We start from the raw sequence: 16,391 nt of genomic DNA, 5'->3' as shown, positions 1-16,391 counted from the left end.
CAGTTCACCGTGTTTCCCGGGCTGGGGTTCTTCTGCCCACCCCACACTGCTCTCACCAAGGGGGAGACAACAGGCAGGCCCGGAGGAGCATGACGGGAAATCCTCCTGCTCTCTGATCATCTCCCGAGGGCTGTGTGGCAGCGGCAGGGTGACCAAACTCGCCCCAGGGCCACTTCCACATCAGCGGTGGAGAATAAAGGAACTGGGGGCAAAGAGTCAAACAGAAGAAAGTGCCTGGAAAAGATGTTTTTATGTTCACTTACATGGAAAAAAAAAAATTGAAGTATACAGCACAAAGATATATGCATCTCAGAAAATTCATCTTCATGAACCTGTCGGTTCAATGGTAGTTGGAATTCTTGAGTGTTGCCCCAAGGAAGTCATACAATCAGGGGGCCGGGGAGGGGGGGAGGAGGGCCTCCAAGGGAAAGATAGTCATTAGGCGCAATTTCTTTTCTAGTTTCAGATCATTTGGAGCTTAAACTTTTCCAGCAAGTCAGAGTTATATAAACAGATGCCATACTAAAATATGATTGTGTAAAAATATAAAACTCCTAAAGCATGATGGCAATAATAGTTTAGGAAATAAACATTAAAGTCTGGTAATATCAGAAAATACAAATGGGATCCTTTGAGCAGTTCTGTCTCTGTAGGAACAGCAAAGGATGGGTACGTATTACAGATGCGTGAAGAATAAGGCCTTCAGTCGGCACATAACTTAGAAAGGGTAACATGTCTAAACACTGACTTTGTGAGAAAACATGAAGGACATCTTACACTCAGCAACAATGGTTAAAGGAAGAAATTCCTTTCTGAAGAATGCAGGGGGCCTTTGTTTTCAACTCGCTCTTAACCGTGGTGGGACGTGTCCACACCACACGGGACCTCCTGCAAAATCTAGCACCAATAGATGGATCAGATTTTATTTTTGATCTGAGTCCTTTATGTCTTCAGTTTTGAGTGTATTGAGGTATGTTTTCTTTGGTTGCTGTTGTGATGAATGTGTAATAAAAAATAAACTAATATTTACAACATTTAAACCTTTTAGATTTCAGTGTCAACTCTTCACATAAGAAAAACTGGAAAACCCTTATGAATCATTGGAAGGTCATTACTTCCTGGCATCTGTCATGAAACTGTTTTCGATACACAGAACGATGAGCCTATTAGCACAGCTGTATGTTTTCTGGTCCAGAATCTTCCCCGTGCTCAGTGGGGAGGCCAGTCCCGTGACAGCCATGTCAGCGGTTCGCCACGCTTCACAGTAGTTATCCACAAGACGCACTCCGTGGGGGCTGGAGCCATGCCAGATGACCTTCTGGGGCCTGCAAAGGAATTGTGCCACATTACTTTCGAGATGTTGCTTCTTTGTGGCATACCTCATCGAAGAACAAATTGGCCTAAGTCACAAATCAAGTCCAACTCTTGAGTTCTTCATAGTCTGACCCCACATCATAGTCTCTCCCCACCACTGGGAATGTCATTCCTTCCAACTAGCTGAACACTCTGTATTCTATCCCCACCCAGCTCGGACCTGTCCTAGACCATATGCTCTGCTTTTGTGACTCTGAACCTTTGCTCACAAGGTCTCATAGTCTGGAGTGGCTTCTCTTTCATTTTCAGACCAGGGATTCCTTCTGGTCTTTCAAAGTCCACTAAATGCCTCCTCTTACAGGCAGCCTCCTTGACTGTCAGCCCCATATAAGGATAAATCTTTCCTCTGTGCTCCCATCATCATACCTGTTACTCCATTTTACAATTACAGTGTTCCATCTAGGACTGTAGCTAGGTGGTGATTGTCCTCCCCTGTAGACTGTGAGCCTTGTAAAGGTTTATTACTATGCCTTCTGGGTGGGCATCGGGCCTGGCATAGGGTAGACATTGAGGAAAGCTTTGCCAAGCTTGTTCTAATCTCTCTCTCTCTTTTTTTTTTTTAAGTAGGCTCCATGCCTTGTGTGGAGCCCAATGAGGGGCTTGAACTCATGACCCTGAGATCAGGACCTGAGCCAAAATCAAGAGTCAGATACTCAATCGACTGAGCCACCCTGGCACCCTAACCAAATTGTCTTAATCTTAATAGCACACACCATTTCCAAAGAATTAGAGCACAGCTCACAGCACAGGGTTAAAGGATCATGAAGAACAGCACTCCTTACCATTTGCTGAGTGTCTACAGCATGCTGGACGTTCTCACACTTATCATTTTATGCTCACAGCAATCCTGTGGTATAGATATGATCATCTTGTCCATTTCACAGTGAGGCCACTGAGGCTCATAATGTGGAGGAAACTTGAAAGGTCCCTTATTAAGGGACTGGTCTCAGGTTTCCCAGCTGCAAGACCAGGGCTCTTTCTATGGCCTTCAGCTGCATGGCTGAGGCTCTGTGTTAGTAACAGCCCAGAGGGGCGGCCGGTAAAAGCATCTCATTGTTAGAATGTCTCCTAAAACTGTCACTCCGTATACTTTGAGGGCTTACCCCTGACTTACCAGGAAGGATCCGTCATCACATCTCGGCCATCAAAGGAGTATATCGGAATATGTGTATTGAACTGACCTCCATGGCCAGAAAAAATTGTGTCCCAATTGTTGAAAAGTACTTGGCCCTGTAGAGATAGAAATACTTCATTGGAGTTACTGTGCTATGGGCCTGCTAGTGGACTAGCTTTTTTTTTTTTTTTTTTAAGATTTTATTTATATATTTGACAGAGAGAGAGAGAGAGATCACAAGCAGGCAGGGAGGCAGGCAGAGAGAGGAGGAAGCAGGCTCTCCGCAGAGCAGAGAGCCTGATGCGGGGCTCGATCCCAGGACGCTGGGATCATGACCTGAGCCGAAGGCAGAGGCTTTAACCCACTGAGCCACCCAGGTGCCCTGGACTAGCTATTTATTCATTGATTTTTTAAAAGATTTTATTTATTCATTTGACAGAGAGAGAGAGAGAGAGAGAGAGCAAGAGAGGGAACACAGCAGGGAGAGTGGGAGAGGGAGAAGCACACTTCCCACGGAGCGGGGAGCCCGATGCAGGGCTCGATCCCAGGACCCTAGGATCATGACCTGAGCCGAAGACAGATGCTTAACAAGTGTGCCACCCAGATGCCCTATTTATTCATTCTTTAAAGCCGAGAGGCCACCCCATGCCAAAGCCACCAGCCCCAGGCCCAGAGCCTGGACTGACTGGGAACTCAGGAAATGTTTGTGGTTTGATTTTACAATCCATCCTTGAACCCTTTTGCTTTTATTGTTTATTTCTTGAGATAATTTCTCTTATTATAGGCATATAAAGGTTCCTCCCCATCAAAAGTGTGTTTTAGGTCTTTACTAATTTTTTTTCAAAGATTTTATTTTATTTTATTTGACACAGAGAGAGAGAGAGAGATCACAAGTAGGCAGAGAGGCAGGCAGAGAGAGGGGTGGGGAAGCAGGCTCCCCGCCAAGCAGAGAGCCCAATGCAGGGCTCGATCCCAGGACCCTGAGACCACGATCCGAGCCAAAGGCAGAGGCCCAACCCACTGAGCCACCCAGGTGCCTCACTAATTTTTATTTTTAAAAAATTTTCTACATATATACTGAACTTCAGAGTTGTGCCAGGGCTTGTGCCAATCTGCACTATGGAGATGACCCTCTCACTTCTTTTCCTGAAGGAGCCTAGTGCCCTTCAGTTATCTATATTCCAAGAATACTTGTCATCTGAGTGGGTGAATGTGGCAGAACAGAACCTCAGGGAAAGAGAAAGAAAGGACCAGGTGTGGGGTCTGGAGGTACCAAATTGGAGCACGACGGGTCACAGCGCCTTGGAGGTCTCAGAGTAACTGAAATACAGTGAGAGGTCATGGTCCAGGCTGCATGTAAGCGGTGACAGAGCTGTCCCTCCATGGAATTAAAGGAACCGGCCATTTTCATCGTGGAACAGGGGTCCTACAAGGACGTGCCTTGCCAGCAAAAGGGGGCAGAGAAATACCTGCCAGGTTCGGGCAGTTTGGATGTGCCAAGAGGACCAAAGTAGGGGGCAGGACAACTGGGCTCTGCTCTGGGACCAGTGCTCAACAGTTCTCTCTGGAACTGGGAATCCCAAACTGGGCGTCAAGGACCTGACTTCTGGTTTCTAGTGATTTTCAGCAAATTCCTCTCTCCCTTTGTGCCTCAGTTTCCACATATGACTATTTGAGGAAAGAATAACTCCTTTTTATTGGAAGTATTTATTAAGATGATGGGTATAAAGCACTTTGTACTTGTCTGCTCTGAGAGTCATACCATCTAAGCAGGAAGGACCATGGTAAACGTCAGGAAGCTGAGGCACAGAGAGGTTTAACTGATCCACCCAGGCACACAGCCAGTCAGGGACAGGCAGGGTCTGGAACCAGCAAGCCTCTGACGATGTCAGTCTCTGTGAGACCAGTGCCTCCAGCAGCCACTGGGAAGAATACTTATGCTTACCTTGAGGTTCACTATTGGAAGGCTGTATCTCTCTGCTTTCCTCACAACCGTGGAGAGGTCTTGCAGATGGGAGGACAGGAAGGCCCGGTAGGTGGACAATAGCCCTGCAGCCCTGGCCTGCTGGAAGCACTGAAAATCAGCTCGGAAGTCTCCAGAAAATGGCGTGTTCAGGGCAACCAAGTGCAGCTGTGAAAAGTAAGTGAGAGTTAAAAGTTAGAAGCCAACTCTAACCTGCATACCCATCTCAGGTTGCTGGTAAGACCCTGGACTCCCCAGGATGGAAGGCGCTACAGGTGGTGTCCCTCAGCCTCTGCCTGAGGGAGGCTTTCCAGCCCCGGCCTGACCGTCTCTGGGGCAGGGAGCTCGGAGCCCAAGCAGCGGGCTTCAGCTCTCTGACCCACTCTAGATGGTGACCACGTCCTCCGTATAGCAGAAAACAAAACAAAAGCAAGCACTTCAGAGATCTGAACCCAGGGTGCAGGCCATCTGCTGGAGACTCCTGGGTCTGCCCTAGTTCAGCTTCCAAGAGGGATTTAAGCCAGCTTTGGTACTGGATCCCAGAACTCCACCACGCTGGCCGGCCTTGCCCTTTCCTCTACTCCCCGAGTAGGTTGGGGCTGATCATGAGGGTCCAGAGGGAAAGGCACTGAAAGGAGAAAGTCATGACATATCTTGCTAAGACTGCTGGGTAGACCCTTTTAGAAACTAGGGGTCACACAGTAACTCGAGCCTCACATTCCTGCCACCTTGGGCAGCGGCCAAAATAAAAGTCGTTCCATAGTCTGTTTTCTCCCACACTTCTTCTCCCCAAACCCATGCCTCTCTCCCGGCCTTTGTGCTGTGCCCTTTGGAATACATTCTGTGGCATGTGTCCAAGAGTGGCCCTCTCCCTCTTCGATGTCACCTTGGAGAGGGCTGGCCCAAGTCCCCAGAAAAGAAAAATATTTCAAAAGTTCTTAAACCAAAAGACACGAAATGAGCCCTGTGGGGTGAGGCAGGAGGTGGCCAGCGCTCCTCTCCCCATTCCTGAGCTGCCTCTCCAGGCTGAATGTCCCCAGCACCAAGCTTCTACATGGCCCAACACCAAGGGTCGCCATGTTGGCATTCTCCCACTCAGCAAGGGTCTGGCCGCCATGAACCACAACATTCGGACCGTCCCACGCAGTCCCCCCTGCGCTTCTTGGGACATTCTTCTCTGTTTCGCCACCCCTTTCCTTCCCCATTTTGAAGAGAAGAGACCACGCATGCCACACCTCCCAGTTTCTTCCTGTTTTTTCATCCCTGGTTCTGCCTACATCGTCAAGCTGGATAGAGGTCCAGGTCAAGCACACCCTTTGCCTCCTACCTGAGACAAGGCTTCCCCCGCAGCCCTCCCAGCACCAGCCTGAGGATGAGGAGGCAGCTGCAGCCTGCTGCTCGCTCACCAAGACCACCTTCAGGCCACCGGACTTCCAGCCTCACACACAGGCTCTGTCTTCCTCCCTCCCATCGACCTGAGGACCAGCACCCGAGGGACGAGGCCCTAGGGTTCCACAACCTTCCAACCAGCATGCTTCTCATGGCTACACCCAAGTGCAGTGACCAGAGGATGGCGTCCCCACACCAGGGGACACCTGGAGAAGGGGCACAGGTGCATGCATCCTTCTAATCCCACCCATCTCCACCCCCCCCCTTTTTTTTTAACAAAGATACATAAAGAACTGTCTGGAATGATGGCTGTTTCCAAATGGCAAGACTGGGGGCTTTTGTGCCCTCATGTCTGTATTTCTCTAGGAGCCAGGACATTTTTAATAATGAACATGCTATCGTTTTTATGAAGACAATACAAGTCCAATAGTCAAATGTTAAAAGGGTGATCTGGGAAGTGGTTGTAGTTTTGGTAAAGTTATTGGGGATTTACTGTTTCCTTCTCCATTTTTTTCATTTATTGCCCAGATTTTCTACAAAATACACATGACTTTAGAATTGACAAAATACTACTTTAAAACATCCTTCAGCTGCTGCCCTAACTTCTCCCCTTCATGGCCGAACTTTTGGAAGGGTGACCTCCACACACGTCTCTCTTTCCTCATCTCACCTCTCCTGTCCTCTCAAGCATCCCTCCACAACCCAGATATGCTCATCTCTGGCTTCTAAATTTGGAGGACACTGTTTTGTTCTTCGGATGGACCTCTTGCAGCTTCTGATACTGCTGGCTTCTACCTTGCTTGTCATTCTTTCCTCCTCTCGGGCTATGGCTTCTATAGTTCTCATGATTCTTCCATCGGCTCCTTTTTGCTTTTGCTCTATGCTCTCCAACCCTGCTCAGTGCACACACTCTCTTTTGGGAATCCTACCACCCTCCTCACCCAGGTCACAGCTCGGTAGAAGACTCCCAGGTCCGGAGTACCTCCAGACCAGGCCCCCGATCCGACTCCCTCTGGGTGACCTCCATTCACATATCCTATGGGTGCCTCAGACTCACTGTGCCCCCAAGGGGGTCCTGACTGGTGAGTGGCAACACCCCCAAGAAACACGTCTCTGCTGCGAATCCAGGTCTTGTTCTTTGAAAAGGCCCCAGGACCCTTGCTAAAAAGGCATGGCCTTAGGCCATTCAATCTCATTCTCTTGGCTAAGCTCGATTCGGCTGGGAGTGGGCAATGAGCCCAAGATGACCCCGCAGATGACCTCTCCACACAGACCCTGGACCGAGTCAGGTGGTACTGGGCCCTCCAGCTGCAAGACCCCCTGGAGCTGGGACCAAGGTCAGTGCCACGACAACTCAAAGTGGCGTGCGAGCTTGTGGATGTGACCTATGTCTGCGTGTTGGGGTGGGGGTGGAAAGGCGGCAGGAAGAGAGAGCCTTACAGAAGCTGCCCTGTACCAGCGCGGACGAACAGCAGGGACAGGAGTCCCACAGGAGTCCCAGGAAGTTGTACTTCCTGCCGTTGAGTTTCAGGAGGTTCCTGCAGTGATCTAAACACCTTCACTTAAGCTCATGAAGGAAAAGGGTCAGTGCTGTCACTCTGGCAACACAACGACCCTCCGGAAGAAAAGCAGCACCCTTGACGATCCAAGCAGAAACCTGGGCATCGTTCCCGATCGCCCTCATCCCCGCTGTCCCATATCTGTACCGGGGACCAAATCTGTCACTCCTGCCTTTTTATTTTCTCTCCAATCTTATTTTTCTACGTGTTCACCGCTGTGATCCTGGTTCAAGGAATACAATAGCCACCTGACTGTCTTTGGGCTCCTGGGCCTGTCCCTTCCGAACCATGTGTACACCATAACCAAGGTAATCTCTGAAATGCCAATCTTAGAGACTGTTTTCTTGTTTGCAACCCTTCAGTAGCTCTTCATTGCCCGCTGGAATAGGTCAAAGCCCTTAGCTTTGCTTACAGGCCCTTGTCCTCTGCAAACTAAATTTCTCCCTTCTCTGCCTTAAAACCTGCCTCTTCAGCCAGATGAGGTACCTGCTGTTCTACGAATGCCCAATACCTCCCCTTGCCTCCCTCTGTTCCAAATCCCCTCTGCCTCGAATATGCCCACTCTCTCCCACCTGCCTGCCTCTCTCCTGCTCTCAACTCTCCTTTAGGTCTTAGTTTAGGGGCTCCCTCTAGTAAAGAAGGCAGAATTTTTTGCGGTTCCTCATTCCCCCAGCACCCAGTGTGTGCCTCACCTCAATGACTTACCAACTATCGTAACTCCCTGGTTTTTGGGTTGCCCCCCCTGCTAGTCTCTATGCATCTTGAGGGGGAGGGAGAGGGCTCCAGGCACGGGGCGGGGGAGTACACGTTGTTGGACACACACCCAGCACTTGCAGCGGGGGAAAAGCATGAACCCTACTTACAACAGGTCTCTCGTAACTGACACTTGAGATCGGCATCAGCGGAGGCGGATGTGGCTGTCACATAAAAGAGGAAACAAATGGTCCTGAATAAGCATCCAGTCTGATCCTCAGAGCACACCAAGGGGCGACTGTGATGCTTTGCATTGTCTGTCATTGTCTCCAGGACACTCTAAGGAGTTTCATGCCTCCCCCTCCCCAGGACCCCCCTCCCCAACCAGGAAGACAGGATCCTCAGGAAGGGAGGGGATATTCTCCAATCTTTTACAGAGAACACAGAACTGAGGAAGCAGAAGACCGTGTCTTAGAACCAACTTATTCACTTCAACTAGAGCCTCTGTTTCCCCGCAAAGCAGGGTGGGGATGGCAAGACGTGCCTCAAGGGGTTGCTGCAGGGCCAAAAAAATGGACAATGGAAGTTGACAATGGTCTTATCAGGCAAAGAAGTCACAGAGTGCAAAAAGCAAAGGGCTCTTCTAGACCACTTATGCCAACCACGATTTCACAGGGGAATAAACTGAGACCAAGAGTGGTTGGAAGCTACAAGAGGATTCAGCTACAACATGGAAATAGCAGGTCTCCACCCTCTGGGTCCGGTTCCTGCTCTGCTCTCCTGTGAGAGCATTCTGTTGGCATTTGGGAATTTCTGGGCTTCCACCAGCTGGCTGGGCAGAGGTTGGAAAGCTTGGTTCTGGACACTGAGGGGGACTTCATAGATGCTGATGAGCGAAGGAGTGAGAAGTAAGGCAGGGCAACTACTCACATTGCTGGAGAGCGCAGGGGGCGGCGGGCTGTCGGCAGGAATGGGGATCAATTCTCCCAGCTGAAAGAAAACAATACATTGAAAATGAAACATCAACTGGAGAATGTCAGCCTAGTTTCAAAACAGAAAAATGGCATTTCCAGGGGGTAGGTTATTATTTTTAGAGGGTATCTGCAGGCAGCTTGTTAAAAGGAAGCTTAAGAATTAACCTGTAATTTCTTCCAACCATCTCGGACCCGAATGAAGAACTCCGTGCTGTCCCTCAGGTAGATGAAGGTCCCTTCAATGACCAGATGTGCTTTCTGCAGCATGTCATCCATGGTACTAAATGCTGTCACCTGTCAGAAAGTTTTCCATTCCCAACAGTGCTGTTACCGCTAGAGTGGTGGCAGGATTCCCCTCACAGCCAGTGAAAGGCTCTTTGTGCCTTTGAGACATATGTAACTTCATTAATAGCCAAAGGACATTCTTTATGAGGAAACAAAAACACCAATTAGCTCAGAGCACAAACTGGAACTGTAATGAATAAAGGAAAATAGGAAGATGATATTCTAGGGGCACAAGGACAGTTAAAAACTATATAGAAGGTTGTCTTTCTTGGGTCTTGGCATCGGCAAAACCATGGGTACATTTTGCCACTTGGATCTGTGTGTCGGCTTGGTGGCCATGACGTTGTTAAATGTGTTTAACTCCTGCTAGTCTTTTTTTTTTTTTTTTAAGATTTTATTTATTTATTTGACAGAGATCACAAGTAGGCAGAGAGGCAGGTAGAGAGAGAGGAGGAAGCAGGCTCCCTGCCGAGCAGAGAGCCCCATGCGGGGCTCGATCCCAGGACCCTGGGATCATGACCTGAGCTGAAGGCAGAGGCTTTAACCCACTGAGCCACCCAGGTGCCCAACTCCTGCTAGTCCTTAAAGAGTTTCAAGTTTGCTTTCATTTGGAATAAGAAACACAAGCCGGTGGGCCATTCCACTTAGGTTTGGAAACTTTTTTGCCCAGTTGGGCAAAAAAGATTGTACAATTAGATTTCAATTACAATAAATTGTAAAATTGTAAAAATTAAATAAAATAAAATTTTATTTTTATAAAAATAAAAAATTAAACAAAAAAGTTGTAATATTAAATACATGAGAGGCAATGGGGGTCTGTAATTTCTCCGTCTAGAAATCGTCCAGAAAAAGATCAGCTGTCCATCTTGGCCACTCCAGGAGCAGCCACAAGTTACCAAAACCTGCTGAGAGGCATCATACCTCTGAGAAATATCAGCCAAGAGAGCCTGTATTTTTCATCTTGACTGAGAAAGAGCATAAAAAGTTAGTTTTCACCTAGTCTTGAAAATCATGACTTTGGGCATCAAAATGGCTTAGACATGCCCCAAAGTCACCCAATGTCAACATTCTGTCAGCTGCTGGATGGTTTTTTTCTTTTGACAGCTACATTTTCCAGCTAAAATCCAGCCAAGATCTCAGAGCATTCCCAGGACTCCGGACATCCTTGTGAGGTGTTTGTCCCTCTTCCTGGGCATGGTAATCATCTCTGAGCGCTCGCTACACTCTGGGCCCACGGTGTGCAGGGGAATGAATGTACGAGAGATGTCCGGGGGAAGGAGCGAGAAGGCGCAAGGACCCAGGGGAGGTCTGACCAGCAGGGGCCCTGCTGTGAGCCTGCTGATACTCTGATGCTTCTGGTGTTGGATGTAATCGAATTGGTTCTTGTGACCGTTTAGTCAATTAAGGATTAGAAGGGTGGAACCAGAGTCATAAATGATTTTGTATTCTCTTCTCTTTTTACTTGGTAAGTCACCTAAAGACACCATAAAGAACCTCTTTACGTGGAATTGTACCAATTCTATGGCCATGGAGACCTAATTCTTACCTAAAAGGTTTGCCAGCCCCTACACCCCATAGTTGAAATTCTAAGGAAACCCAGCCAGAGCAGAAGGAGAAATGCACAGTGGTAATAATACTGACCAGGTTTCTGGATCCGGGAAGCCCTGGCTGTCCTGGAGGGCCGGGTGGGCCTGGAAGGGCCACAGCTAAGACAAAGCAGAAAAGAGAAGTTACAAAAAGGCACCGTCTCCGCAAAACACCTCAGGTGTCGGGGGAGGGGGTCACCGAGGGGAGCCCTCACAGCTCCATTCAGAGCACTGTGGAGCCCTGAGCCTTGCAAGTGCAGCTGGGGGGCTGTGGGCCCAGCCTGGGACTCCACCATGCTGACAGGTTTGGGAGAGAGCCGGGATTCTTGACCGTAGCCCCGCATGAAGCCACACTAGGACTTTCTCAGTTTCACAAGTGACTGCATCCCCGTTGTTTCTGTTGTTCTTATAGGACAGTCTGAGTGGAGTTTCCAAAAATGTCTCGAGGAGACAACAAGCTCCCTGAACCCCTGCTTCCTCACCTGTGAAATGTAAACCAATCTTTCCTCTTCCTGGGCTGTGGTGAGAACGGAGAAAAGATCGAAACTAGGGATGTGCTTTACACAAAGGACACAGCATCCCGCCAGATGTTTGCAGTGTTTGAAGAGTCAGAGCCCTCTTCCCTAGAAAAATGCTTATACTCTCCTTCTACCTCTCCAAACCCCGCCCCCCACCCCCACCCCCAAATCTGCAAAGCTCTTGGCTCTTGGCAGTTCAGGATGTTTTGGCAAGTTCCCGGTAAAATTATCCTATGAGATTGTTCAGGGGCAAGGAAGTCCGCAGTTCTGACATAGGACTTGAAAATCATTACATAGATGCTGAATGTCTGGTGAAGACAGGGTTGGAGGACCCGGGTTTGGATCCCAGCCAAGCCCTTACTATGATTTGTGACCTTGAGCAAGTCTCCTAGCCTCTCTGAGCCTCAGTGTCTTCATCCATGAAATGAGTTTTATAATAAGATCCATTTCCTCTCCCTCCCAGGGTCACTGCGAAGATTAAGTGGGCTAATTGATAGGACATTTTGTACCCGGGGATGGCGTGCCCTAGGTGAGACACAGTCCTTTGTCACTGGAGCGAGGAGCCCTGGGCAGCGTCTCCCATCGAGCTGCTATGAACAAGATTCCCTGCGTCCCGTAGCATCCTTCCTCCTCCTGCCGCTGCTGCTCATCCCCCAAGGTTATGTTGGCTCCTCTGGTTCCATCTGCCCAGCAACTTCTTTCTTTGTTGGATGAGGATCCTCACTTCCTCTTCCTCCCCCGACCCCCCACCATTTGGATTCAGAAGGCACCGTCCTGTTCTCATGTGATCCCGCCTTCTGGCCACAGGTGACTGGCCCAAAGCTGGGCATCGGGGCCAGGCCAGGTTGGTCAGAATTCTTCCCTAGGCCTTCTCCACCCCAGGACCTTTCAGACTAAAACCGAGAAAGAAGGCCAAGATTTCTAGCTGAGCGGTGGAAAGTCTGAGCTGTCAGTAACCATATTTCCCACCATGCAGGGGATGTGGTCTGTGGTGAAGAAACGTGAAGCTAGCACACAGAGAGAAGCCGAGACAGGAGATGGCCAGAGAACCCTTCAGGGGTCGAGTCCCTGGTTCTAGGCTGTGCCTGAGGTCAAGCTGTAGGCCGGTCCCTCCCACAAAGAAAGATTCACCTCCTTCTTCACATCCAATAAATTTCCCTTCTGCTTAAACTAGTTTGAGTTACATTTCTATCACTTGCCGCCAAAAACCCCCAAAAGCCCAATCCCAAAGCCACCTCCTGTGTTCTCCCTGATGTCCCTGACACTTCTCTTCCCAGGGGTCCTTCCATCACATATGGCTCGTGCCGGTACAAACAACAAAAGTGACACACTCATGCTCTGACTGCTGCTTTTCCACCATGGGCCCGGAAGGCAGAACACAGGCTTTTGGAGCTACGCTGATCTAGGTCTGCGTCCCGTCGGTGCCCCTAATTAGCCGTGCGACCTTGGAAACATTTGTGGGTCTCACTTTCCTCATCTGTGAAATGGAGATGCTAGTACTTTCCTTGAAGGGCTCTGTGAGAATTCCATGAAATGATGTAGGAGAGTGACGAATGGAGTGCTGGCGCTTGGTGAACGTTCAGTAAAGGGAGATTTTCTTCTACTTCACCTGTTTGTTGTTTGAGGGAGTAAGGGACCTCTGGGTAGGGAGAGTTTTATAGAGGGTTCGAATCGACACTTGTCCTCGAGTCCCCTGCGGGCCGGGCATTGACAAAGCAGCCAAAAGTTCCCACCCACACATGAAAAGGTGTTCCACGTCTCTAGGCTGTAGGGAAAGGTGAACAAAAACCACCGCAAGCTTTCTGTTCATGGCGCTGGGCGCTGTCTGGAATAAAACGGGTAGAAGACTAACATGGGTGGGTGGCAGCGAGCAGACACCGGGGCCGGCCTGCGCTGCTGGAGGGGCTGCAGAAACAGGGTGGCCACTTTGGAAAGCAGGTCAGCAGGTCCTCAAAAGGCGAAACAGAGTCAACACGTGTCTCGGGTACCCGGCAAGGCCAGGCTGAGCAGCACACCCCCGGGAGACTTGAAAACATATGTCCACCCAAGAACGCGTACGCGAATGTTCCCAGCAGCATTATTCCCAATAGCCGAGAAGCAGAAACAATGCGGGTGTCCCGCAGCCGATGAGTGCAGCAGCAGGAGGTAGCAGGTGCACGCAGCGGACTGGCACTCAGCCCGAGCGAGGAAGGAGGAGCTAGGGCACGCTACAGCACGGTTGAGCCTGGAGGGCATCGCACGGAGGGGAGGCAACCAGACACAGAAGGCCATGTGGGGTGTGAGTCCTCGGATAGGACAGTCCCAGAGCAGGCCAAGCCAGAGCAATAGCGAGTACACTTTCGTGAGCCCAGGTCCGTGGGGGGAGGAGGGCAAGAATGACTGCTCATTGGTGCAGGGTGTCTTTTGGGGATGATAAAAACGTTCTGGAATGAGAGGAATGGCAACACGACCTTGTGAATATATTAAAGACCAGTGAACTGTACACTTTGAATGGGTAAATGTTATGGCGTGTAAATTATACACCAGCTTAAAAAAAGAAAGAAAAGCCTGTCCAGGAAATAGCTCTCTGTCACTCAGTGTGGCCCAGACATGCCACTCAGCTGGGGCAGCTGACCCTGAGCACAACAGCAGGGAAGCATGAAAGACCACTACGCACGGTACTAACCTGCTCCAAGGATTGCTGGGGGTCCTGGTGGCCCTGGGGGTCCTGGTGGCCCAGGGGATCCAGGTCTTCCAAAGCCAGGAGGCCCAGGCAGGCCAGGAGCCCCCGGGGGTCCCTGGGGCCCGATGACAGTCTCCCCTTTCTGGCCCTGTCAAGGCAAGAGCACAGTAACAGAAAAGAAAACGCAGCATCGCTCTCTAGAGGCCCCAGCTGTCTCTGTATGTTGGTAAAAAGTCAGTAATTAGCCTCTATGCCAGGCACAGCTCTGGCAGAAGAAGACCTAGAGAACAGCAGCCCAGTCATCATGCTCCATGTCCATGTCCATGCACTGTGTCCAACTCCACAGAGCCCTGGAGTCAGAAGGGCCCCAACTTTGCATTTCACAGATTGGGAAACTCAGGCACAGAGAGAGGATGGGGCTTGTTCAGTGTCAAAGCCAATTCTCAGCAAAGGAGGAAGCGGACCCGCGGTCTCCTGGCTCTGCAGGGTCCACCCTTGTGGTGAGCTCTGGGACCAGAGTTTGCTTAGGGCTCCTGAGGGTCATGATCTGGTCATTATCTCACTGGAGGCATAACCTGAATTTCTCTCCTGTGAGCTGGAGAAACTTGGCATCCTAAGAAGACCGAACCTATCTAGGGTTTCCTTCTTTGATGACATTTCAGAAGAATCAAAGAGACCCTCCTAAAATATCTCCCTCCCCTTCCCTTCCACCTTCATTATCTGATATGTTCACGATTAGTAACTCCTTGGGTTGAGTGAATTTCCCCACCGTTGATGTGAAAAAGACAGTGTGGTGAATGACCTGGAAGTTGCCGGAATGCATACGGCCACAGCCTGCTCCCATTCCTCCATGGGCCTCAGCAACCTCCCCATCAGTAAAGAAATACAAGGGAGGGAGGCCAATCCCCAAGTCCTGTCTCCAGCTTCTGGTGCTGTGACAGACCCTTGACTCTCCAACTGCCTGGTCCTGCTGGGGGGCTTCAGGGAAGGCTGGGCTCACTGAGGCAGATGGCGAGGAGAAGTCACTACTCACAACCAAGCCAGGACTTCCTGGCAGGCCTGGAGGCCCCGACACAGAGAAGTCACTGTGAGAGTCTCCTTTTTCTCCTTTGATCCCCTGGTCTCCATTCTCCCCCTGTAAGCCGAGAACATTCAGTAAGAGTAAGAAGAAGCGGTCTATGACCTAAGCCCAAGCACTTGGAAACACCGGCCAAATGTCTGGTAGAGAAAAACTCACCTTCAAGCTGTTTAGAAAGTGTCTCAGGTAAGCCGGATCTACTGGAGGGCCTGAAAAGGAAATGCTGTGTAAAATTCACTATAACCTCAGAGATTCAAAACTAAAAGTCTCCTAGGGACACCTGGATGGCTCAGTCAGTTGGGCGTCTGGTTCTTGATTTCGGCTCAGGTTATGATCTCAGGGCTGTGAGATCGAGCTTCACATTGGGCTCCGTGCTTTCCTTCTCTCTCTTTATTCCTTCCCCTGCTAGCATGCCCCCCCAAAATAAATAATCTTTAAAATAAATAAATAAAAGTCTCCAAGTTGGCAACCATCATTATTCCCTAGTGGAGGTGACCTCACATTGGTTTAGCTCACAGAGTAGGCACTGGACTTGGGCCCCTAGGCTGGGCCCCACAACCCGGACACTGTGGGATCCTGGGCATGTCCCTGGCCCTCTGTGGGCCTTGTTTTGCACAGGAAGCATGAATGATTGGAACTGGTCTCTCCTGCCAATGTTCCACCGAGTGTATGTGTGGCCCATGACTGGGTCTCTCTAGAACTCCATGGAGCTTGCGGTCAGTGTGGTAGTAAAATGTGTCTTACTTTCTGGCTCAGTCAGTTGGATTTCTCATGAACAAAGATCCAAGGCAAGATCCAGAACAATAGTTGGAATACCTGGTGGTCCCTGGGCCCCCTGGTCGCCTTTTTCTCCTTTTGAGCCGGGAAGACCCCAGGATCCTTTTTCTCCTTTAATACCTGTCATCAAACACATATATGTTCTGTTTTGTTTTTTAAAAAAAAACAATGGAAAATCACCTTCATTCTATATAAAATGTTTCTGAGACAAGTTTTCACGCTGAGCCCCTTTAGCAAAGTCCACGAAATAAACAAAGGCCTATTGAAGGTATGAAATCCTTTGCTAAATGATGGGGAGGGCAGAAGTAGATACATGAGACACAATCCCTCACCTTGCAAAACTCTGTCTGCCTGGGGAGACGGACATATGAAGGATAACGCAAGGCAGGATGGAGTGAGTGCTAAACTTAGGGGCTGTA

The 16,391-nt window shown here is 49.7% G+C and overlaps 1 protein-coding gene across 2 annotated transcripts in view; it reads right to left on the bottom strand.

The window, feature by feature from the left end:
• Positions 1-231: 231 nt before the first annotated feature.
• LOC111145762 (collagen type XV alpha 1 chain) overlaps positions 232-16,391 on the bottom strand; it is a 102,296-nt gene continuing 86,136 nt past the window's right edge. For both annotated transcript variants that reach the window (XM_022500948.1, XM_022500949.1), the window contains 11 exons: positions 16,012-16,092; positions 15,355-15,404; positions 15,151-15,252; positions 14,121-14,265; positions 10,993-11,057; positions 9,232-9,360; positions 9,023-9,082; positions 8,263-8,316; positions 4,434-4,619; positions 2,489-2,604; positions 232-1,325 (listed from right to left, as the gene is read on the bottom strand). In XM_022500948.1, the coding sequence (XP_022356656.1) occupies positions 1,112-1,325; positions 2,489-2,604; positions 4,434-4,619; positions 8,263-8,316; positions 9,023-9,082; positions 9,232-9,360; positions 10,993-11,057; positions 14,121-14,265; positions 15,151-15,252; positions 15,355-15,404; positions 16,012-16,092 (1,202 nt within the window). In that variant the 3' untranslated portion in view covers positions 232-1,111. The remainder of the gene's footprint in view (positions 1,326-2,488; positions 2,605-4,433; positions 4,620-8,262; positions 8,317-9,022; positions 9,083-9,231; positions 9,361-10,992; positions 11,058-14,120; positions 14,266-15,150; positions 15,253-15,354; positions 15,405-16,011; positions 16,093-16,391) is intronic.

Source organism: Enhydra lutris, unplaced genomic scaffold, assembly GCF_002288905.1.
Source record: "Enhydra lutris kenyoni isolate GAN:26980312 unplaced genomic scaffold, ASM228890v2 scaffoldscaffold13, whole genome shotgun sequence".
NCBI lineage: Eukaryota > Metazoa > Chordata > Mammalia > Carnivora > Mustelidae > Enhydra > Enhydra lutris.
The sequence above is the reverse complement of the archived record's forward strand: the minus strand, read 5'-3'. Positions and strand labels throughout refer to the sequence as shown.